At 40.3% G+C, this 25748-nt stretch overlaps 1 protein-coding gene across 1 annotated transcript in view; it reads right to left on the reverse strand.

The window, feature by feature from the left end:
• Window positions 1–843: 843 nt before the first annotated feature.
• Window positions 844–25748, reverse strand: part of HCLS1 (hematopoietic cell-specific Lyn substrate 1) — a 34967-nt gene continuing 10062 nt past the window's right edge. The window contains exons 4-14 of the mRNA XM_043473103.1: window positions 25103–25232; window positions 23026–23136; window positions 21155–21209; window positions 7845–7955; window positions 6930–6985; window positions 6247–6316; window positions 5444–5655; window positions 4930–5034; window positions 4171–4402; window positions 4002–4070; window positions 844–3800 (exon numbers count right to left, since the gene is read on the reverse strand). Of these exons, the coding sequence (XP_043329038.1) occupies window positions 3664–3800; window positions 4002–4070; window positions 4171–4402; window positions 4930–5034; window positions 5444–5655; window positions 6247–6316; window positions 6930–6985; window positions 7845–7955; window positions 21155–21209; window positions 23026–23136; window positions 25103–25232 (1288 nt within the window). The 3' untranslated portion in view covers window positions 844–3663. The remainder of the gene's footprint in view (window positions 3801–4001; window positions 4071–4170; window positions 4403–4929; window positions 5035–5443; window positions 5656–6246; window positions 6317–6929; window positions 6986–7844; window positions 7956–21154; window positions 21210–23025; window positions 23137–25102; window positions 25233–25748) is intronic.

Here is a 25748-nt window from a genome sequence, read left to right on the forward strand (position 1 = left end):
GGATGTTTAGTAACATCCTTGGCCTCTATTCAATAATACCAGTAGCTCCCCTACTGCTTTAACAACCAAAAATGTCTCTGAAAATATCCTCTGGGAGCAAAATCACTCCTGGTTGAGAACCACTGCCCTAATGAATGATACGCCAATGGCAGTAAGTCAGGTAAGCTTAGTACAGCAAATTCTGACCTCACATAACCATCTATAGTAGTCATGATTTCATGTAGCTCTTTATTTACCAAATAGATTTTAGACACATGATGATTTTAAGTTGGGAACCAAATGGAGCTAAGTTTGTTTGATGTGGCTTCATGTCCTTGGGTCATGTGCAAAAAATATATCCTATCAGGTCTCCAGGCATAGCTGAAGCCAGGATAGTTGAACTGCTTATCCCGTGTTTATATCCCTCTCACCTTAACTGATGCCATTTTCCTAGCAATTGTCAGCAAGCAAGACAGAGGGAAAAGGAGGATGGGTACTGTGGAGAAGCAGAGAACAAAGAATTTAACCACCAACAATAAAAGAGTCTAATCGATATGAAGGCATGAGAGCAAGTGCCAGAGTAGAAGTATCCTCATCTTTCATTTTAATGTGCCACTTGGTACTAGTCAGTAATGTAACTCTACTTCCTAATCCTTATTGTTTGGTTTATATTTCACATTTGTATATAATGTGCCATTTTCTAAAAAATATAACTAGAGTGTGAGCTAAGGTTTTATTCAATGAAAGTAAGTAATTGCAACAACTAAACAATAAAGTGGGGAAAAAAAGGAAGAGTTCTCCAGGGATCAATTCCACATTTTTGGAATCTAGTCCTTCCTATATGAAGAAAGAAAGCTCTGAAAATCCATTTTGGGGTTTTATTTTATTAGAAAAAGAAAGCAAGGGGAGATGTAGGCTAAGGGAGATGAAAATCTGGGGCTACTGTGAGCCAGGTGAGAAGTATAGAGAAAGAGAGCAGAGGGCTCTTCCTTGACAGTCTGGGCAGCCCGGGGTTCAGGAGGGCAGGCAGGAGAGTGACTGCACCTCTTTGTGGGCCGCACCTTTCTAGGTACACTTTACTTTCCCAGTTTCTATCTAAAGTGCAACATTGAGTGGATCAACATCATCAAACACACTTTATAAGGCATCAAATTATATATGTAGCAGGAAATCAGAGTACCACAGGTATCCACTGGCCTATACAAAAAAGCACATTTTATGGTGAGAGGGCAATTGGAGAAAAAGGAAAGCCTTTTACAAGAGACAGGGATGAAGCTACAGTGAGCAGCATGAATAGCAAGCATTATCTTACAAAAGCAAGAGAGCTAGAAATGGCTTCAGCTTAAGAATCAGCTAAGGAGAGTGAAAGGGGACTGTGGACCCAAGAATAAGAACTTGGATGGGGGAGATGTCTGTGGGCAGAGCCCTTGAAGAGTATCACACCAAGAAATCCAGTCCAAAGTAGGGATCAGCTGTATGTGGAGGGTAAGGTCTGTGGAACCCAGGCAGAAAGGATTATTGCCTTAAGGACCTGGAAACGAAGCTTTTGTCTTATAATGAAGGAAAAAGTGAAAATCAAGGTGGAATTTGGATGTAAGAAGAAAATCGCTGCCAAAGTATGATCTATGTGTGATGTCTAATTAAACTGAGGCAAAGAATGAGATTGTATATATCTAGTGTGACTTACCTCTATACCCTGGAAACCCCAATATCTCTACAGGCAAATATAAAGGCTGTTTTGTACTCTGAAAGTCTAACTGGGTGAATCTTGCAAGTGAGGTGTAGAGACAGATGTGTCTCACTGGCACAGAGGTCACTGTGGCAACAAAGGAGTGTGTGTCTTGAAGAAAAGCCAAGGAATGAGCCTGACGGATACAGTGTTCTAAGCACATGGGCAGCTTACCAATGAACTCTAAGGATTTTCATGAAGTCTTGCCACAACTATGGGTCTCAGCCACCAATCCTAGCTCTTCCTTGATTGCACTGTCTTCTCCATCTTTGAAAGCTAAACCCAAGTTTAGATATTGGTTATAGAATGGACTTTAGATTCTTTACCATCTGAACCACCAGAAAAGCCCCCATTTTCTACCAACCCTATACCAAATCCTGACTTTCATTTTGATTTGATTTTGTTTTGCCTAGGGTCTCCTATTCTGGATCTTGCCAATCCCAGTGGCTTGGGGTTAGATAAACTCACTGCATCCTGATCTCATTCCCATACTTTGCTTGATGACTTGTTTTTTGCCTATCACTGGCTGTCCAAAGGTCCTCACCTCTTCTATCAGCCTCAGCCCTGTACCACAGAGAAATTTCATGTACCACAGAGAAACTCAGTCTATCTTCTTACACGGCCATTGATTTCATTCATCCAGCTACAGGGAAGCCTAGACTTTCTTTAGTAGAGGCCACTATCTTTGACTCCAAACCCTTTTATCCCTCATTGTTCCCTTTTGCGCTTAGTTGCTCAGTCATGTCTGACTCTTTGCAACCCCATGGACTATAGCCTGCCAGGCTCTTCTGGCCATGGGGATTCTCTAGGCAAGAATACTGGAATGGGTTGCCATGCCCTCCTCCAGGGGATCTTCCCAGCCCAAGGATCGAACCTAGGCCTCCGCAGTGCAGGCAGATTCTCTACCGTCTGACCCACCAGGGAAGTCCAAGAATACTGGAGTGGGTAGCCTATCCCTTCTGCAGGGGATCTTCCTGACCCAGGAATCAAACCGGGATCTCCTGCGTTGCAGTAGTTTATTTACCAGCTGAGCTACCAGGGAAGTCCAATTGTTCCCTTTTAGTTTTACTCTTTTGTTCTTGTTCTTGGCCAAATCTTTTCCTCCTTCCTTTCCTCTAATTTGTGCTTCTGCCTCAGGCATCATCATGCACTAAAGAAATATAGTCACTACTCCCAGGTGGAAGGTGGCTGACCTCTCACAACTGCAGAAGCCAGTAGAAGTTGAACTGCTTAATGTAGACCCTTCCTGGCCTCTGTTTCCCAACCTAACTGCCATTCCCCAGGCCTATCTGGTTTTGGACTGGATATCAGTATAGTCTAAGGAAAAGGCATGGACCTTGACACCAGGGTACAGAGTGATGAATGGTGGTTGGAAGGATTTTTCTGAATATGCGAAAGAGGGAAGGAAAATTCCCTCTACCTGTAATGAGAGAGGGTCATTGAAGGCCACGTAAAAGTACTATTTACCTCAGAATAGAGGTGAGCCATAGTCCCACTTTATTTCCAATTTAGGACCGATCAGAGAGAAGAGTCAGAGATATCTCTGCAGGCAAGGAAACTGAGAAAACAACACACCTAGGAAAACTAGGAAATATAGACATACCTTGCCATGCAGACAGACCAGGAAGCTCAGACCAGGAAGCACTCGCAAAGGAAAGTAGAGTTAGGGGTATGGGTTAGAGGGGTCACTCCTGGGGAAGGAGGCGGGACCACAAGATAAACATCCCTGAGATCATCCTGGGTATCCAGGATAAAGAAGACATCAAGGGGAAGGAGACCCCCTTCTTCATGCTGCCTCTGCTCCCAACCCTAATGGAGAGGGAGAGGGAAGTCTGTCTAGAACTTCAGGCAACTCATGACATTCTCTCAGACACTTGCAGCAGAAATGGAGAGCATCTGGAGGCAGAGCCACTGGGGACATGCGAAGTTACAGTGCAGAAAGAAGACAGGAACAGTTACTGGAGGAGCTTGACATAATTTGCAGGGAAGAGTCCAAAGTGGCCGTGGCAACGTCCCCGCCACCAGCCCTCGTCCACCATCTCAATGTCAGTGATGACATCATCTGGGTCAAAGGAAATCTCATCACTTCCCTCTGTGGAGAAAATTGACAGACTATTAGGATGGTCAGGCAAGAATCCCTCCACCCCTGTGCCCCCTCTTTAAACCTCAGGAAGGGAAAGAGGCCTGCCCTTGATGCCAAGTCTGGGGCCCTATTCTGACCCACACAATCCACCCACCTCTCATGTACCAAGGGGCTCCAGGCACCAGACCCCTCAGACCACTCCCAACCTACCTCCTTGGTAATCATACAGGGCTACAGCTGAGATCCTAGCTCCAGCCCCAGCTGGGTGGCCTGATGATCCTGCACAGTGAGAAATATGAACATGGTCTTACCAACATGGAGAAGGAAAACAGACAGGTTCTTCCATGTAATGGGGGAATTCTTCTGCCCCACCACTCACCAGCCAGAGTGGAGGAAAAAGAGGGATCCTCAGGCTCAAGCACATCCTCATAGTCCGCCTCTGCTTCCTCATCCTGCTCATGTCTGTCTATCTCCTCAACATCCTCGTAGTCATTCTCAGGCTCGGGTTCAGGCTCAGGCTCGGGCTCAGGTGCTGCTTCATACACTGGCTCTTCCTGCAGCTGGAAGACTTCTGGAGTCCTGGGGGGCAGAGCTGGGGCCTCCTCATTGTCCTGAGAAGAGACAGTATGAAGCAAGGTGACTTCTGTTCACCAGGAGCCGCCTCTCCAAAACTTCCCAATGGAGGACTGCTAAGACCCTTCCATCCACATGCTTCCACTTCCATGTCCATTTCTGGCTCCTTCTAACAGCCTCTCCTAGGGAACACAGTCTCTCACCCCTCTTCATTTTTCAACCTCCTCCCATACCCATCCACCCAAAACACCTACCAACAGATGATATTAATAGAAGGGGAATGTAAAAGGTATAAGGAGAAAGAAATGGAAAATGAGTCAGATTCCTTGGAAGACCAGGAAAACACTGAAGCAAAATCTAAAAGGAGAAAAGATGACAGCTAGGATGACTAACTGTCCTAGTCTGCCCAGTACTGGGTGATTTCCCAGAATATAAGACTTCCAATGCTGAGGTCAGGATAGCCCCAGGCAAACCAGGGTGTTTGATCAGCCTGCAGGGCTGTGTCCACCCACTAGGACATGAGGAGATGGGAAAGGTGCAGATCTCTGGAGGGCAGTCTGCTTACCTCTGGGGGATCCTGCCTTGGGGGCAGGGCAGGTACCGGTTGTTCCCTATTGGTTCTCACAGGCCCAGGCTCTGATGATGGACAACTCCCTGCTGGAGGCCAGGCCTGTGAAGGATGAAGCATCTCTTCAGTGAGCAAGAAACTTTATCTTCTCTCCTGTACTAGAATACCCCTTCCTGTCTCTTCACATCTATCATTCCTCAAGATGGACTCCAACCTGAAATGACAGCTCCTTCCTCTTGTTCTTGCAGCAGTAACTGACTGCACTGCCTGGTGACCTATCTTCTGTTGAACTATGTTAATCTTGGGGTTTTTCCACTGAGCATTCTTGTATGTATATATGAAGCTTAATTACACAATTAGATTGAAATCTTCCGAAGACAAGGATAACAACTGTAGATTTTGCTAACACAGGGGAGTCTTGGATCTTACTTTTTACTAAGGATACAGACCCCTTAGGCTCCTGTCTGGGCAAAGAATGCTGGATGTGGATCCTGGAGGGCCAAGCACTTACCTCTGAGGAGATTTTCTTAGGCAATGGGGCTGGCACCGCCGGCTCTTCCCTAGTGGCCACTGGTTGCTGAGCCTCGTGGCTCATCTTTACCAAGGCCTTTCTCTCCTGTTGCTGCCTGGCCATCTGTTGTGCCTTCTCCTCTTCCTCCCGCTTCCTCTTCTCCTCTGCCATGGACTCAAATTTTGCCTTCAGCCCACGGGCACCACTAGAAGCTACAGACACAGTCAAGAAAAATTAGCGTTGTCTTGGGACAGAGGTAGGAGAGTAGCACTGGAAAGAAGAGGAGTCAGTTAAATGTCCAGAAGAAGAGAAAATCGAGAAGGGACTCATGGAAAGGGAGATAAAGAGGTATTAATGAAGGAACAAGGGGCTTAGAGAAGGATAAGGTAGCCCTGAAGCTTGGATTTTCACATAGCCAGACCATATGATCTCAGACTCTTACTCCTTCTAAGGCTTGGTCCCCTAACCTGCATCGTTCCTTGTCCACATTTCTTAAATCTATATGCCCTCAGGCCACCATCTACCCACTGTCACCCATCCAAAGCTCTTTTCCCTTTGTGTTCTTCCCAAATGGCTCCCCCCACCCCTGTGTTCTCTACATACAGTTTCTTCCCCAGTGTCACTCAGATATCCACCTAACCTAATTTTTTCTAGGAGAGAGAATCTGGGAATATGAAGATAGGGGTCAAGTCTACCTCAGCTAACCTAGGTAGTTAAATTCTTGGAGTAGGTAGTCTAGGAAGAAAAAAAGAATGAGAAGGCAGAGGAGATTAAGAGCACAGAGAGAGGGAATTAAAACTCACCAGCCTCTATGGGTGTTGTCTTCTTGTAAGCTGTGGTTGGGGCCTCCATTTCATTGAAGCCAACAGCACTCTGCAGGTAGAAGAATAGTATGTGTAGTGGTGGGGAGAGGGAAGGGAGTGGTAATGACCCAGAAGTCAGTATCAAGGATTGGAGCCACTATAGGAGGGCTCCCTAAACTTTTGATGCTCAGTAGTCGTTAGACAGGGTATTCAAATATTGTTGTTTTGCATCAGAGAGATGGGTAAAGAAGTTCTAGGCTTGTAGGACTAGCTCTCCCTTTAAAAAAGCTCAGTGTTCCTGGAACCTCACATCTTTTAAGTCCAGTTGCCTGGAATGCAGGAGTGTATGAAGTATATGCAGTACATGAAGAGGTGGAGGGAAAGACTGAATGGAGTGGGGCTAGATTATTGACTGAGTTAATCAATACCAAGCAATCAATGAAATTTTAAACACTTTTCCTGGAGTTTGTCTGCATCCCTGTCTCTCTCTGCCTCCTCACTCTCCTTGATAAAGCTCAGGCTTCGGAAGACATACCCATTAGATCTGAGGGCAGTCAATGGGAAGAGCAGGAGGACAGTGCAGCACACCTAGCTTTGCTCATCCTTTTACCCACTTTGCCTCTCACTCTTCTCCACATACTTCAGGGAACTCTTCCCACGACACTGGTGTTCCGGTGCTTTACCTTATCCACACGGTCCTTTTGGATGCCATACTGCCCGCCAAAGCCCTTGGCATAATCTGCAGGATGGAAAGGTCTGAGAGTCACAAGAGGAGTTAAATGCTAGAAATGTATGGGAAGAGGGAGTAGGAGCAGTGGGAAGGAGGACCAGAAGACAGGGATGAGGAAAACAGAGAGATCAATGAGGAAGTGTGAAAGTCAGGGGAGAGAGAGAGGAATGGGTGGGAAAAGATGAAAAAGGATGGGGGGAAAAAACACCTGGGAGAGAATGGAGATATGAGACATGGGAAGAGAGAAACAAAAAAGAGAGAAGTGGCAGAAAAGGGGAAAATATAAAGGAATAAACAGGAAAAATTAAAGTGAGAAGTTGCTGTGCAGCATAGGGAGCACAGGCACTCTGTGATAACCTGGAGGGATGGGATGAGGGGAGGGGAGGGAGGGGATATATGGATAATTATGGCTGATTTGCATTGTTGTATGGCAGAAACCAGCACAATATTGTAAAAAAATTTTTTTTAATTTAAATTTTAAAAAATAGAAAAAAAATTAAAGTGAGCCCCCTCCCCCAGCCATCCCCTTTGTGTCCCAGGGAAGAAGGCTCTCTCTGTGAAGTAGAGGGGCCTCTAAGACTCACAGCCAAATCATACTCTTGCCATCACCCAACCCGTCCGTCTTCATCCATTCCTCAATGACCCCTTCTCTTTGGTCACCTTCCTGTGTCCTGCTGTTAAGCTTGCTGTTCTCCTCTCCATCCCTATGGGTCTTCCCCCAACCTACCCCCACACATGTAACACATACTCTTCACCCTACCACTTCCTGCATACCTCGTATTCTGGGTCCTCTGTGTCAACTTTCAGGATGTATAGAAGGAGGGCTCCACATATCCTATGGCCTCCCTCCTCTCCAGCCCCAACTCACCTCTCTGGGATTCATGTTTCTCTGTCTCTCCCTTGTAGTCATATCCGAGAGCTGCCTTGTCCCGTTTATCCTTCTCTATCCCATAACGGCCACCAAAGCCACGAGAGTAATCTACGGTGGAAGGAGCAGTTGTGAGAGCCCACTCTCAGTCCATGGGAAAGTGTGTGGAAGAGGCATCAGGAGGTGTGGGTGCAGGGCGATGGGGCCTGGGAAGACAGCAGGGGCCGAATCAAAGAGAAATGGAGTTCTAAGCCACCCTTCAGAAGTTTTAATTCAACAGTGTTCACTCTTCCTCACTTCCATCCCAAGATAGAAGATTATTTCAATTTTTTCCCTTCTTCAAAGAAGGAGAAAATACAGAGAGTGTAAGGAGAGACATCTAGAAAAAAAGACAGATGCATGTGAACTACATGCCTTTCCCTAATTCTATGCAAACACTTGGTAATTTGAGAAAGACATAATGACCTTTTTTAAAAAAAATAGTGAATCTCAAAAGAAAATAAGAAAAAATTCCTGGCTCCAGAAACAAACAGATGAATCAAAATAGTAGATATAACGGTAATTTTGAGCTGACACAGAAAATCCAAACTGTTTTCAGTCACAAATTTAGTACCTGGGGAATAGGATGTAGGGTCTGAGGTTCTAGTTTCCATACAAGAACAGGTCGCTGGAGCAAGAAGGTAAGGCTCTGCCCATTTCTATAAAGTAATTCTAGAAAAAGTCTACTACTTGTCCAGGGAAATGATAAGAGGAACTCTAGATTTTTAGCATTTGGAGAAGATTTTACCTATGAGATTTGTAAGCTCCAAGCCTGCACCTGAATGTGTGAGATACAAATATCCAGTTTCATACTACTTATATTATAGAGAAATTCTAAGCTGAGAAATTAATTGAATACTTATATAGGAAAATATATACCACAGAAAGAGTAAGCATCAGAAAGATGACATGAATATGAGACAAAGTGGACTTTAAGACAAAATGCATTATAAGAGACTTAACACAATGATAAAAGGGCAATTTGTCCTTCATCAGGATTAAATATGATGAATCAAAATTATCAGAATCAAAATTCATGAAACAAAGCAGAAAGATAAAGAGACAAATCTATGACCATAGTCAAAATTTTTAACACTCTTTTCTCATTATTAATAAAAAATTTAGACAAAAAGGATCTATTAGAGAAGTCCCAAACAACATTATTAACAAGACCTAACTGACATTTATAGAATATTGCATCCCCAAACTTCATGATATACATTTTTTTCTATGCACATATACCATCCACCAAGATAGACCATATACTTGTTCATATAAAAAGTTTCAGTTCATTTCAACAGATTGGAATATGAGATATCATATTCTCTGATTATAATAGAATTAAACTAGAAGTTCATAACAATAAAATAAGAAAATTTCCCAAGTACCTTTAAAATGAGCAATTATACTTTTAAATGACTCATGGAGCAAAGAAGAAATGAAAAGGAAATTAATATTTTGAACTGAATAAAAATTAAAATATATATAACATTGTGGAATGTAGCAAAAACAGGTGTTTCCCAGGTGGCACTAGTGGCAAAAAACCTGCCTGCCAATGCAGGAGACGTAAGAGACATTCAGTCCCTAGGTTGGGAAGATCCCCTGGAGAAGGGCATGGCAACCCACTCCAGTGTTCTTGCCTGGAGAATCCTGAAGTCAGAGGAGCCTGGCAGGGTATGGCCCATAGGGTTGCATAGAGTCGGACACGACTGAAGTGACTTAGCACACACACACTTAAGTACCCATGAAGTAAGCAAAGGTTTAAAATCAATCTTCTAAGTTTCTACCTTAACAAGAAAGAACAAACTAAACCCACATTAAAATGAAAGAAAAAAAATACTGAAAAGCAGAATTCAATAAAAATTTAAAAACAAGTAAACAATGGAGAAAATTATCAAAGTCAAAAGATACTTCTTTGAAATTAACAATAAATAATAGTAAAGAACCTCTAGCAAAATAGTTAAAAAGAAAAAACTACAAATTAATATCAGTAGTAAAAGTGAACATGTCACTTATAGATCTAACAGAGGTTGAAAAAAAATAAGGGAATACTATAAATGAATTTATACCAATATATTTGAAAATATAGATAAAATGGAAAATGTCCTTGAAAAGCATACATTACCATAATAAGAAAAAAACCAGAAGACTGACTAAACCTATATCTATTTAAGAAATTGAATTCATAATGGAAAACAAAAATCATAAAGAGAACACGGTCTATTACTATTAAGACCCTGGAACGCAGCCAGAAATAAAGGCAGAATTTCTCTGATGGGAAATATTCTCAATCCAAGGCACATAAAACAAATATCCTTTTCTCCCCACTGAAATAAATTTGTGAAGTTTAATAAATTATAAACTATCAAAGAAATAAATAACCATGATGGAAAATAGATTAGTTGAACAGAAAAATTGGCATCCCCAAGAGTTGCAAATAGTTTGACAATGTGAAAGAAACTATAAAATGACTATTTTTAAAATAATTAAAGCACTTACAGAAGGGGAAAAATATAATGAAAGCAATAGAGATTAAGGAAAAGAAATCAGCAGATTTGCAATAGAATCAAAGGGAACAGTACAAATGAAAAATAAATGAAATAAAGTTGAAAAATTAGTGGATGGCTTAAACGATAGGTAAATATGGCTGAAGGAAGAGTTAGAGAATTTAACATAGATCCAAGGGAATTACCCAGAAAGCAACACAGCAAGATAAAGAGATGAAAGTAGAGAACAGAAATTAAGAGACATCAAGAACACAATTTATGGGGGGGAGGTGGGGGCAGTCCCAAGATGGCAGAGGAATAGGGTGGGGAGACCACTTTCTCCCCCCCAAATTCATCAAAGGATCATTTGAGTGCTGAGCAACTTCCACAAAACAACTTCTGAATGCTGACAGAGGTCACCAGGCACCCAGAAAGGCAGCCCATTCTCTTCAAAAGGAGGTAAGACAAAATATAAAAGGCAAAAAGAGAGATGAAAGAGTTAGGGATGGAGACCTGTCCTGGGGAGGGAGTAGTGAAGGAGGAGAAGTTTCCAAACAGTAGGACACCTTCTCACAGGTCGGTCTGTGGGGGGTTTTGGAATCTCAGAGGGCAACATAACTGGGGAAAGAAAAACACACAACCCACAGAATAGGCACCTAACCCTGCCAGCAGAGAAGTAGCCCAGACACTCACATCTAACACCAGCAAGCAGGTGCTGGACAGGGAGGTGCCAGCGGCATCCTTGGTCCTTAGAGTAAGGACTGGGCCTGAATGCCCTGAGGGCAATCTGAAGGAGCTAAAGTGAGATAGCAACTCAAACTGTGGGATTGCCAGAGAGGAAAAAAAAGAGAGAGAATGAGAGAACTTTCCTGCAAAAGGTTCTAACTAGTAGCCTGGCCCACTCACAGAACGAAGGATTGAGCAAATACCAAAGGAGAGCTAGCTGGCTGCATACAGACCCCTCGCTGCCCACACCCCCATCAGAGGCAGAGCGGTAGATGTGTGACAATCAGAGCTGGAAGGCAAGGGGCTGCTCCAGTCTTGGCCCCAGAGACCATCCTCCACCAAACTGTGAGCAGGCTCCCAGTTACTAACCATGTCTTCCTGGACAGTTGACATCTGCCAGGAGGGTGACAGCCTGAGATCAGCTCCCCAGAGGAGACACGCAGCACACCTGAGACAGTGCTCTCGCAGCACACCTTGGAAGCCGAGCGCCCAGGACCAGGGAGGTAATTAAGATGCACAGTCCACCTTGGACAGTGTGCTTGCCAAGCACCTGGTCTTCCGAGCTGCTCAGACCAGGAAAAGGCACAAAACTTTGCATGCCCAACTGAGTCTGTGCCCTTGCGGAGTACCTGAGAACCTGAACCTAAGCGTCTTAGAGCTGGGAAGTGCACAAAACCCAGGGCCTGCTTTGGACAGTGCCCTGCAGGGCACCCTGCAGCGTGAGCAGTGTAGACCCAGAAAGCACAGGCCGCTGTGAGCTGGGGCAAACCCAGTGTGGTCCATACACTGCGAGCACTCCCCACAAATGCCAGCAATACTTGTTTGCAGTTTTCCTCCCTCCCCACAACACAACTGAACAAGTGAACCTAAATAAGAGACCACCTTCACCCCCTTGTGTCAGGGTGGAAATTAGACACTGAAGAGACTTGCAAACAGAGGAAGCCAACATAAACAAAGAAGAGGGAACCACTCTGGAAGTGACAGATGCAACAGATTAAAACCCTGTCATTAACACTGATTAAGCATTGGAGGGGGCCTATAGACCTTGAGAACAAGTACAAGCTGGAACAAGGAACTATATGAAACTGAACTGGCCCCACACTGCCCACAACAGCTCCAGAGAAATTCCTAGATATATTTTACTATTATCACTCCTCAATTTTTTTAAAATTTAAGTTCTTTATCACTCCTTTAATTATCATTTTTATAATCTACTATTACCTTGCAAAAAACAGACCCTATTTTTAAAGCAAATTTCATTTTTTTTTAATAATTTTTATGATTGATTTTGTTTTTTATTTTTAATATTGTATTGTTGAGAGTCTAACATCTACTCTAGATTTTTAATCTTTGTTTTTGGTATTTGTTATCAATTTTATACCTTTAAGAATCCAATCTTCAGTATCCATTTTCACTTAGGGGTGTGATTACTGGCTTGATTGTTCTCTCCCCTTTTGACTCTCCCTTTTCTCTCCCAGGTCACCTCTATTGCCTCCCTCCCTCTTCTCTTCTCTACTTAACTCTGTGAATCTCTCTGGGTGTTCCAGGCTGTGGAGAACACATAGGGAACTGATTATTAGCTAGATTGGTCTCTCCCCTTTTGACTTCCCCCTCTTCTCCTCCTCAGTTCAGTTCAGTCGCTCAGTCGTGTCCGACTCTTTGCGACCCCATGAATTGCAGCACACCAGCTAGTCACCTCTATCTCCCTCCTCCCTCTTCTCTTCTCTGTGTAACTCTGTGAATCTTTCTGGGTGTTCCAGACTGTGGAGAGCACATAGAGAATTGATTACTGACTAGATTGCTCTCTCCCATTTTGACTCGCCTTCTTCTCCTCCTGGTCACCTCTGTCTCCCTCCTCCGTCTTCTCTTCTCTATGTAACTCTGTGAACCTCTCTGGGTGTCCCTCGCTGTGGAGAACTGTTTCACCATTAACCTAGGTGTTTTATCATCTGTGCTGTATGGATAGAGAAGTCTTGAAGCTGAGAATAAGAACAAGATTGAAAGCCAGAGGCAGGAGGCTTAAATCCAAAACTTGAGAACATCAGACAACTCCTGATTCCAGGGAACGTTAAAAGAGAAGAGCTCATCCCAAAGCCTCCATACCTACACCGAAACCACCCAAGAGCCAACAAGTTCCAGAGCAAGATATACCATGCTACTTCTCTAGCAAAGCAGGAACGCAGCCCTGAGCATTAAAAGAAGAGCTGCCTAAAGCCATACCAAATCCATAGACACCCCAAAGTTCACTACTGGACACTTTATTGCATTCCAGAGAGAAGAGATCCAGCTCCACCCACCAGAACACAGACACAAGCTTCCCTAAACAGGAAACCTTGACAAGACACTAGTCCAACCCCACCCACAGGGAGCAACTTCCACAATAAAGAGGAACCACAAACTTCTAGCCTACAGAAAGGGCACCCCAAACATAGCAATCTAAACAAAATGAAAAGGCAGAGAAATAGTCAGCAGGTAAAGGAACATGAAAAACGACCACCAAACAAACAAAAGAGGAGGAGATAGGGAGTCTACCTGAAAAAGAATTCAGAATAATGATAGTAAAGATGATCCAAAATCTTTGAAAACAAAATGGAGTTACAGATAAATAGATTAGAGACAAGAATTGAGAAGATGCAAAAAATGTTTAACAAGGACCCAGAAGAAATAAAGAAGAGTCAGTCAATGAATGATGCAACAACTGAGATCAAAAGCACTCTGGAGGGAACCAACAGTAGAATAAGTGAGGCAGAAGATAGGATAAGTGAGGTGGAAGATAGAATGGTGGAAATAAATGAAGCAGAAAGGAAAAAAGAAAAAAGAATTAAAAGAAACGAGGACAACCTCAGAGACCTCTGGGACCATGTTAAATGCCCCAACATTCAACTCTAGGAGTCTCAGAAGAAGAAGACAGAAAGAAAGGACATGAATAAATACTTGAGATAATAGTTGAAAACTTCCCTAAAATGGGGGAGGAAATAGCCACCCAAGTCCAAGAAACCCAGAGAGTCCCAAGCAGGATAAACCCAAGGTGAAACAGCCCAAGACACATAAAAATCAAACTAACGAAGATCAAATGCAAAGAGCAAATATTAAAAGCAGCAAGAGAAAAGCAACAAATAACACACAGGGGGATCCCCATAGGGATAACAGCTGATCTTTCAATAGAAATTCTTCAGGCCAGAAGGGATTGGCAGGACATACTTAAAGTGATGAAAGAGAAAAACCTACAACCCAGATTACTATACCCAGTAAGGATCTCATTCAAATATGAAAGAGAAATCAAAAGCTTTACAGACAAGCAAAAGCTGAGAGAATGCAGCACCACCAACCACCTCTTCAACAAATGCCGAAGGATTTTCTCTAGACAGGAAACCCAGAAAAGATTTATAAACTCAAACACAAAACAACAAAGTAAATGGCAAGGGGATCATACTTATCAATAATTACCTTAAATGTAAATGGGTTGAATGCCCCAACCAAAAGACAAAGACTGGTTGAATGGATACAAAAACAAGACCCCTATATATATTGTTTACAGCATACCTACCTCAAACCAAGAGATACAGACAGACTGAAAGTAAAAGGCTGGAAAAAGATATTTCATGCAAATGGAGACCAAAACAAAACAGTACTAATACTCACATAAGATAAAACAGACTTTGAAATAAAGGTCATGAAAAGAGACAAAAAGGGACACTACATAATGATCAAAGGATCAATCCAAGAAGAAGATAAAACAATTATAAATATACATGCACCCAACATAGGAGCACCTCAATATGTAAGACAAATACCAACAAGTATGAAAGGGGAAACTAACAGTAACACAATAATAGTGGGAGACTTTAATACCCCACTTACACCTATGGATAGATCAACCAAACAGAAAATTAGCAAGAAAACACACTTTAAATGATACAATGGACCATTTAGACCTAATTGACATGTATAGGACATTTCACCCCAAAACAGTGAATTTCACTTTTTTCTCCAGTGCACATGGAACATTCTCCAGGATAGATCATACCCTGGGCCATAAATCTAACCTTGGTAAATTCAAAAAAATTGAAATAATTTCAAGCGTCTTTTCTGTTCACAATGCAGTAAGATTAGATGTCAACTACAGGAAAAAAAACTATTAAAAATACAAACGTATGGAGGCTAAATAATGCACTTCTGAATAACCAACAAATCATGGAAGAAATCAAAAAGGAAATAAAAAATATTCATAAAAACGAATGAAAAAGAAAACATGACAACCCAAAACCAATGGGTTTCAATAAAAGCAGTGCTAAGGGGAAGGTTCATAGCATTACAAGCTTACCTCAAGAAGCAAGAGAAAAATCAAATAAATAACCTAACTTTACACTTAAAGCAACTAGAAAAAGAAGAAATGAAGAATTCCAGGATTATAGAAGGAAAGAAATCATAAAAATTAGGGCAGAAATAAATGAAAAAGAAACAAAGCAAACTATAGCAAAAATCAACAAAACTAAAAGCTGGTTCTTTGAGAAGATACATAAAATAGGCAGACCATTAGCCAGACTCATCAAGAAAAAAAGGGAGAAGAATCAAATCAACAAAATTAGAAATGAAAATGGAGAAATCACAACAGACAACACAGAAGTACAAAGGATCATAAAAGACTACTATCAGCAACTATATGCCAATAAAATGGACAACTTGGAAGAAATGGACAAATTTTAGAAGAGTAAAACCTTACAAAACTGAACCAGGGAGAAATAGAAAATCTTAACAGACCCATCACAAGCATGGAAATAGAAACTGTAATCAAAAATCTTCCAACAAACAAAAGCCCAGGACCAGATGGCTTCACAGGTGAATTCTATAAAAAATTTAGAGAAGAGCTAACATCTATCCTACTTAAGTTCAGTTCAGTCACTCAGTCATGTTCGACTCTTTGCAACCCCATGAATCGCAGCACGCCAGGCCTCCCTGTCCATCACAAACTCCCAGAGTTTACTCAAACTCATGCCCATCAAGTCGGTGATGCCATCCAGCCATCTCATCCTCTGTCTTCCCCTTCTCCTCCTGCCCCCAATCCCTCCCAGCATCAGGGTCTTTTCCAATGAGCCAACTCTTCGCATGAGGTGGCCAAAATATTGGAGTTTCAGCTTCGGCATCAGTCCTTCCAATGAACACCCAGGACTGATCTCCTTTAGAATGGACTGGTTGGATCCCCTTGCAGTCTAAGGGACTCTCAAGAGTCTTCTCCAACACCACAGTTCAAAAGCATCAATGTTTTGGTGCTCAGCTTTCTTCACAGTCCAACTCTCACATCCATACATGACCACTGGAAAAACCATAGCCTTGACTAGACGAACCTTTGTTGACAAAGTAATGTCTCTGCTTTTTAATATGCTATCTAGGTTGGTCATAACTTTCCTTCCAAGGAGTAAGCGTCTTTTAATTTCATGGCTGCAGTCACCATCTGCAGTGATTTTGGAGCCCAAAAAAATAAAGTCTGACACTGTTTCCACTGTCTCCCCATCTATTTCCCAGGAGGTGATGGGACCAGATGCCATGATCTTAGTTTTGGAAAAGAAGTAAAACTCTGTTTGCAGACGACATGATCCTCTACATAGAAAACCCTAAAGACTCTTCCAGAAAATTACTAGAGCTAATCAATGAATATAGTAGAGTTGCAGGATATAAAATTAATACACAGAAATTCCTTGCATTCCTATACACTCATGAACAATGAGAAAACAGAAAGAGAAATTAAGGAAACAATCCCATTCATCATTGTGATGAAAAGAATAAAATACCCTGGAATAAATCTATCTACAGAAACAAAAGACCTATATATAAAAAACTATAAAACATTGATGAAAGAAATCAAAGATGACACAAATAGATAGAGAAATATACCATGTTCATGGATTGGAAGAATCAATGTAGTGAAAACAAATATACAAACGAAAGCAATCTATAGATTCAGTGCAATCCCTATCAAGCTACCAATGGTATTTTTCACAGAACTAGAATAAATAATATCACAATTTGTATGGAAATACAAAAAACCTCAAATAGTAAAAGCAATCTTGAGAAAGAAGAATGGAACTGGAGGAATCAATCTGCCTGACTTCAGACCATACTACACAGCTACAGTCATCAAGACAGTATGGTACTGGCACAAAGACAGAAATATAGATCAATGGAACAAAATAGAGAGCCCGGAGATAAAGCCGCACATCTATAGGCACCTTATCTTTGACAAAGGAGGCAAAAATATACAATGGAGAAAAGACAATCTCTTTAACAAGTGGTGCTGGGAAAACTGGCCAACCACCTGTAAAAGAATGAAACTAGGATGCTTTCTAACACCATACACAAAAATAAACTCAAAATGGATTAAAGATCTAAATGTAAGACCAGAAATGATAAAACTTCTAGAGAGAAACATAGACAAAACACTCTCTGACATAAATCACAGCAGGATCCTCTATGACCCACCTCCCTGTGTAATGGAAATAAAAGCAAAAATAAACAAATGGGACCTAATTAAACTTAAAAGTTTTTGCACAACGAAGGAAACTATAAGTAAGGTGAAAAGACAGCCTTCAGAGTGGGAGAAAATAATAGCAAAAGAAACAACTGACAAAGAATTAAGCTCAAAAATATGCAAAGAGCTCATGCAGCTCAATACCAGAAAAATAAACAACCTAATCAAAAAGTGGGCCAAAGAACTAAACAGACATTTCTCCAAAGAAAACATACAGATGGCTAACAAACACATGAAAACATGCTCAACATCTCTCATTATCAGAGAAATGCAAATCAAAACCACAATGACGTACCATCTCACACTGATCAGAATGGCTGCTATCAAAAAGTCTACAAACAATAGATGCTGGAAAAGGTATGGAGAAAAGGGAACCAATTTACACTGTTGGTGGGAATGTGAACCAGTACAGCCATGATGGAGAACAATGTGGAGATTCCTTAAAAAACTGAAAATAGAACTGCCATACAACCCAGCAATCCCACTGCTGGGCATACACACTAAGGAAACCAGAATTGAAAGAGACATGTGTACCTCAAAGTTCATTGCAGCACTGTTTACAATAGCTAGAACATGGAAGCAACCTAAATGTCTGTCAGCAGATGAATAGGTAAGAAAGCTGTGATACATATACACAATGGAATATTACTCAGCCATTAAAAAGAATGCATTTGAATCCGTTCTAATGAGGTGGATGAAACTGGAGCTTATTATACACAGTGGAGTAAGTCAGAAAGAAAAACACCAATATAGTATATTAATGCAAATATATGAAATTTAGAAAGATGGTAACAACAACCCTCTATGTGAGACAGCAAAAGAGACACAAATATGAAGAACAGACTTGGACTCTGGGAGAAGGTAAGGGTGGGATGATATGAGAGAAAAGCACTGAAACATGTATATTACCATATGTGAAATAGATCGCCAGTGCAAGTTTGATCCTCAAAACAGGGGACTCAAAGTCGGTGCACTGGGACAACCCAGAGGGATGGGATAGGGAGGGAGGTGGGAGGGATGTTCAGGATGGGGGACACATGTACATCCATGGCTGATTCATGTCAATGTACGGCAAAAACCACCACAGTATTGTAAAGTTATTAGTATCCAATTAAATTAAATTAATTAATTTTAAAAAATTTTTTAAAAGAACACAACTTATCAAAATATTTTGAATGCAGTGAAAGCAGTGCTCAGGGGAAACAATACATACATTAGAAAATAAAAAAGATCTAAAAATCAGTAATGTAAGTTTCCACCTTAGGAAACTAAAAAAAGAAGAACAAATTAAATCAAAAGTAAGCAGAAAAAAGAAACAAGAATTAGAACAAAAAATCAGTGAAATTAAAAACAAGAAGCCAATAGAGAAAATCAAGAAAACCTAAAGCTTACTTGAAAGATCTATAACATAGATAAGCCTCTAGTCAGGCTAACTAAGAAAAAAAGAGAGAACATAAATTACTCATACCGGAAATGAAAGAGGCTACATCACAACAGATTCCAACGAAATTAAAACAATAATAAAATAATACTATGAACAACTTTATGCCCACAAATTTGATAACCTACATGAAATGGACCAGTTCCTTGAAAGCTACATTTGCCAAAACTTACACAAACAGAAACAGATGATCTGAATAGGCTTGTATTTACTAAGTCCACAGTTTGGCAGTTTCTTACAAAATTTAACATACTCTTGTCATAGGATCCAGTGTTTGTACTTCTCGGTATTTACCCTAAGGAGTGGAAAATGTGTATCTACACAAAAACCTGTGCACAGAAGTTTTTAGCAGGTTTATTCATAACTGCCAAAACTTAGAAGCAATTAAGATGTGTTTCAGTAGGTAAATGGGTAAAAAAACTGTGGTCCATCCAGACAAAGGAATAATATTCAGAACTAAAAAGAAATTAGCTATCAAACTATGAAAAGGCATGGAGGAAACTTAAATGCATATTACTTAGTGAAAGAAGCCAATCTAGAAATGCTACATGGTATGTGATTCCAACCATATAATATCCTGTGGAAGGCAAAACTATGGCGACAGTATCAGCGGTTGCTGCGGAGTGACGGCAATGAACAGGCAGAGCACAGAGGAGTTTTAGGGCACTGAAAATACTTTGCATGACAGTATAATGACAGATATATATCACTATACTTTTGTCCAAGCCCATAGAATGTACACCACCAACAGTGAACCCTAAAGTAAACTATGGAATTTGAATGATTTTGATATATCAATGTAGAATCATCCTTGACTAAAAAAAAAAAAAAAAAATTCTGATCAGTAATGATAACGGGGGAGGCTATGCATGTGTAGGGGCAGAAGTGTATTAAAAAAATCTACGTACTTTTCTCTCAATTTTGTCATAAATATAAAATTGATATAAAGTTTTTTTTTTTAGTGTGTATGAGAGAGAAGAGATTGTAAAGTTCTAATACACATCTGAGTTCCAGAAGAAAGAATAGAAGAAAAGAGAGGAGAGGCATTATCCAAAGAGAAAATGTCATATTGAAAGTTATCTCTCAGGTTGAAGAGGAGCAGTAAGTCTCATGTAGAATAACAAAAATAGATCTAACACCTGGACATAGACTGATGATATTTCAGAATATCAGAGACAAAGGGAAAATTTTTCATGAGACCAAAAAAAATTAAAAAAAATAAAAATTTAAGAGATGAGACATGTTACCTACAAAAGAATGTTGATTAGACTAACCCAAGAGAAAAGCCAGAGATGATGAAATAGTATCTTCAACATGATGAAGGGAAAATGACAATGAAGAATGGATCAAAATAAATATTTTTTTTCAGACAAAATCTGAGAGTTCTTTCATAAGCTGTCACTGAAATAATTATCAAAGGACACACTCTAGCAAGAAGGAAATAGAGGAAGCAAGGAGGAAACAATGAACTATAATAAACAATCATGAGGTAGGAACTTGGTAAACACATTGGTCAGTTTAAATAAGCATTCACCTAGTAATAATAATGATTAATTTTAGGGGGTTTAAAAACAAACAGATGGAACCAATATACTGGATTACAATTATCCAGTTTTTACAAAGACTTTAGAATGTAGAAGAAATGTAATTATTCTATGTTTCCTGTATTACTCATGAAGAAATAGTGACTAATTTTAAGTCACAGATACATATTAATAGTTAGGAATAACTTCTTAAAATGAAGGAGTATAATATCTTATTTTTAATCCATTAAATGGGAAAGGGGACTAAAAAATTGACCAATGATGTAGAAAGTGATGAAGGAGGGACTTCGCTGGCAGTCCAGTGATTAAGACTCCATGTTTCTACTACAGGGGGCATGGTTCAATCCTGGGTCCAGGAATTAAGATCATGCATGTCACGTGGCATGGCCAAAGGACATGAAAGCAATAAAGGAGAAAGAAGCAAGCACAGGCTTAGATTTTAAAAATAAATAAAGTAGTGGGGAACTGGGTCATGGAACTAAAGGGAGTTGATGATGGCTGTTGGGAGCTGAAGTCTAAGCAGTCAGGTTGAAGTGCAGGGTCCTTGCCTTTCTGAGATGTGTGTTTCTCCACTTCTCCTTTGTAATCAAAACCAACTGCTGACTATAGAGAAAAGGAGAGAGAATCAGTTAGAGTCAGAGTTAATGTTTCCCCTTCCCTCACATACCCTTAACACCTAACTCAGCCCAGGAGTTAGTTATAGGGGCTCAAAGCTGAGTATGGGAGTACAATGTACAAACAAATAGTACCCTGATAGGCAGCGTGCTACAGAGCAATGACCATGGGCTCTGCACACAGATAGATCTAGATCCAAACCCCAACCTCACATCCCTTTTTATAATTGTGTAACTGCAGGTACATCCTTTAATATTCCTGAACCTCAGGTTCTTCAAACATGAAATAAAAATAGGTATATCTGTCTTACTAACTCAACTGTAAAATGATTCCAGTATATTTGGGATATTGTGAGGACTAAATGGGAAAAATATAGAGTGTAGGTCACTCATTAAGTTAGTGTTTTTCTTCTAACTCTTACTAAACTAAAATGAGACAGTAGCTAGAAAAGTGCCTTGTAAACTATAAAGCACTGTGCACATGTTAAGAGATATCATCCTATACTGACTGATTATACTACACCTCTTCTCTTTTCTTACACAGCAGCACAAACCCAGAGATGTGGATTTTGTTGGATAAGAGGCAGCCAGGACAATCTGGATCCTAGCTGCTTTGGGACTGGATATCTTGGCAAATACCTAACATAGCTGTATCCCCGTATGGCTTAGTAATTATGAGTCTCTAAGCAAATCTATATATTGCATTTTAAAAGCTATTAGTATGTATTTTTTCTTGATTTACAAGACACACTGGCTGTTAAGGTGATTCAGTTTGTGGCTGGTGAGGCAGAAGATGAAATAAAGAACAACGAAACAGTAGGCAGAGGCAGGAGGGGGGCCAAGATGAAAGGGAAATTCCACCCTGATTAGAGAAGAACATTACAAGCTCCATATTTCCATTACTGCTTTTAAACATTATCCTCTATGGTTCTCCTTTACCTTACAGTATGTTTTTAATTTTTCTGTGTTTTATTTTTTTAACTACCTACAATTCAAATAACATTCTAACACTTAGCTTTAAGGATTCAGGCTACTTATTAACAACTGCAGGTTAAACAAAATTAAAAATCTCAGGTAGCAGTGAAGACAGCCTCTCTGTGTGCTGCTGCGGGGCAGACACACTATTTTGTACCATAAAAAATGAGCTCAAAGAAACTGATCTACTAAGGTGTGAAAAGGAGAACATGAATGAGTTATCAGTCTTACTCTCCTGACCACTCTGTCATCTGTACTCATACTGCCCTTTCTTTTTCCTCTCTCTTCAAAACTACTCTTTGTACAAAGGACTCTTTGTACAAAGAAGTCCATCTGGACTGTAGCGAGTTGGTGCTAGATGCTGTGAAAAGTAACCTTTACATTCTAAAAGTATTGTAACCTTAATTAGTTGTTTTACTTGATTATTTGCTACCATTATAATAATATTTCAGCTGATATTTCTGTTTTCCTGAAAGGCATAAATATTTATAAGACTTTGCTATTAGGCCAAAGGAGGAGCTCTGGAATTTCCTCTTTTCTCTTCATGCACACAGGATTGATAAAACCAATGGCTTAGTGATTCCTTATTCAGAGTTTGAGAGTCTTTGTCTCTTTTAAATGAACGCCTTTTAGCTCAGGATGTGGCCTCCAACAGTGGCACCAAAGAACTTGCTGAGGTAGTTGTGTGGGAGCCATTCTCATGATGGACCCTCCTTGAGACCATTGCCCCATTTTTCCACAGGAGAAGCACAGGCCTACATTCAAGGTATTGTTGGTAAGTCCCACATGATCTGAGTTGGATGGCACAGGGAGAGAGCGTTGTCACTTACCTTGTCTGCCCTGTCCTTCTCAACTCCATATTTGCCCCCAAAACCTCTGGCAGCATCAGTCTGAGAAGAGTGCTTCTCCACCTCAGCAACATACTCATGGCCCACAGCACTCTGAGAAAAATCAAGATGGGAATGAGTAAGTAGATAAAAAATGACCAAAGGAAAAATAAAATGATGCAGAGACAGGACAGGATGTAAGAATACAAGAAATTCCATTCTGGGTCATACTGATAACCTATGTTGATATATACTATATATATACTATACTGATAACCTAACAGTAGTGCCAAGGAACATGTAATGGGAGAGCAAGGTAACTTTTTCTGGAGTCTTGCACATTCTGATTCTTCTTTCATACCACTAGGAAATCATCCTTTAGGAAACTCGCATAAGATGTGTTGGGAACCAGAAGGATAGAGACTGCATCGACAGAGCGGTGTTTAAACCAGAAACAAAAGAGGGTGAAACAAGGCCTTTGTGTACCAAAAGAGGAATGAGGGTAGTTACCAAGGGGAGACCTAAGGGGATTGACAAGAGGCCATAGCCAGGCTGAATATTTCTCTAACACAACCAAGTGCTTTTGTTTTGGATCTTTGTTCCTGTAAGACCATCAAAGTTCTGAAGTGCCACATGAGCCCTGATATTAAGTGATTGACTCTTCATACTAAATGGGGCTGGTAGACAGTACCATGTGTAGTCATGACATAAAATTTAATTTTTAAAACACCCTCTTCCACTTTTTCCTCCTACAATTTTCTACTTGGTTTTGAAAGATATGTCCCTTTCAATGTTTTGATATGGATGCTTTAATAAATAACCTTGGAATTGAATAATACTTCAAACCAAATGGGCTTCCCTGGTGGCTCAGATGGTAAAGAATCTGCCTGCAATGCAAGAGACCCAGGTTAAATCCCTGGGTCGGGAAGATCCCCTGGAGAAGGAAATGGAAAACCACAACAGTATTCAAACCAAACAGTGATACCTTACAGAGTCTCAACTAAGAAGAAATTAGAAAGCTCCCTCTTCCTCCTGCATTTCCAATTCCATGCTGGCATAAATATAGACAGTGATGTGAAACACTGCCCTATATGAGCTCCTGATAGCTCACTTTGCAGTATTTTTGGGTCTGCGTAGGTCAACTTTGCTTGCTGAATTCAAGAATAAATGACTGCTTGTCTACATTTCTTTTCCCTAGGAATTCTGTAGGAGAATACAATGTCTAGACTGCATTTTACACAATGACCAAACAAAACACTTCTTGAGGGTGGACTAAAGGTTTTCATTAAATTGTTTTTTCTCTGTGGAGATTAAACATTTTTTAATTATAGGAATATGTCTATATTTTTGAGGTTAGGAAAATCAATGGAAAAATATGATTCACCATACAAACTTTCTTGTATCATACCTTCATAGTATCTAATGGATAAAGGAAAGATAATATTATATTCAAGGGCATCTAATAGATAAATCCCCATCAATATTTTTCACACCTATGTGCAAATCATAAGTGATGTATAAAATGTGTAAAAAAACAACCCCACTAAATATACAGCAAACAGTAAAAGAAGTTGTAGCAAAGACATAATACACATACATTTAAAAGCAGTAAATGATTTTAAAACCTGTTTTCCCCTTCTGTATGTGTGTTCTGTGTCTCTTCAGTCTAGGAATTACAGTGTAGCTGAGCCTACATTAGGCCAGTTCTTCTAAATTCTTGGCTCCCATTTTCTGCCATCTATACATTGTGTTGAAATCAGGGGGGAAATTATACAAATAATATGTGGACATTCTATTTTAATATTTATTTTATTTGTCTGTACCAGGTGTTAGTCATGGTATGCAGGATCTTTAGCTGTGGCATGTGGGATCTAGTTCCCTGACTAGGGATCGAACTTGGGCCCTCTGCATTGGGAACTCGAGATCTTAACCACTGGATCACCAGGGAAGTCCCTGAACATTCAATTTTAAAACCAAATGGATGTTTTACTTTTGAGTAAGTTTTAACCATAAAATAAACAAATTAATTGATTTACCTTTTTTTTTTTTTTTTTAAAGCAAATACCCCCTTTCAATTCACCTTGTCCATTCGGTCTTTTTCCACTCCAAACCGACCTCCATAGCCATGAGATGCTTTGGGCCCTGACTCCATCTCTTTCTTCTTGAGAATATCATGCTCCTCTGATACTTTGTTCCTCAGCAGGTGGATGCTGGAAGCAAACACATCACAGAGACTTGTCTAGCACAGAGAAGTCAATGAACCCTCCTTGCCAGAAAAACAGTAATTTTGCAGTATGTTCTGTTCATTTTTAGCAATAGTCCCAAACAGTCCCAAATAACCTGTGCTGGGTCTGGGAGTAAGGGATTAGTGTGGCCGGCATATATAGCCTGATACGAACTCTTCATCAAGCAATAGTATCCTCTAGTCTGTCATTTTATTCACTAAATAACCTTCTGATATTTAGACTCATGTTCCTAAATGTTAGAGGCCAGTAATTGAAAAGTTATTTTCCTCTCTGAATGGATTTGCTGTCTAACAATTAGGTGTTCTACCTCAAGAAGCACAAAAAGATTCATATACCCTTTACCCACACATTCTAGTCCTAGAAGTCTATCCCAAGGAAATAATTTTAACTGTGGCAAAGCATAGTGTCTAACGATATTCACTGAAACATTATATTTAATAATAAGAACCAAAAAACAATTTATGTGGAAAAAATTGGGGA

Source organism: Cervus canadensis, chromosome 7 (genome assembly GCF_019320065.1).
Source record: "Cervus canadensis isolate Bull #8, Minnesota chromosome 7, ASM1932006v1, whole genome shotgun sequence".
NCBI classification, from domain to species: Eukaryota; Metazoa; Chordata; class Mammalia; order Artiodactyla; family Cervidae; genus Cervus; species Cervus canadensis.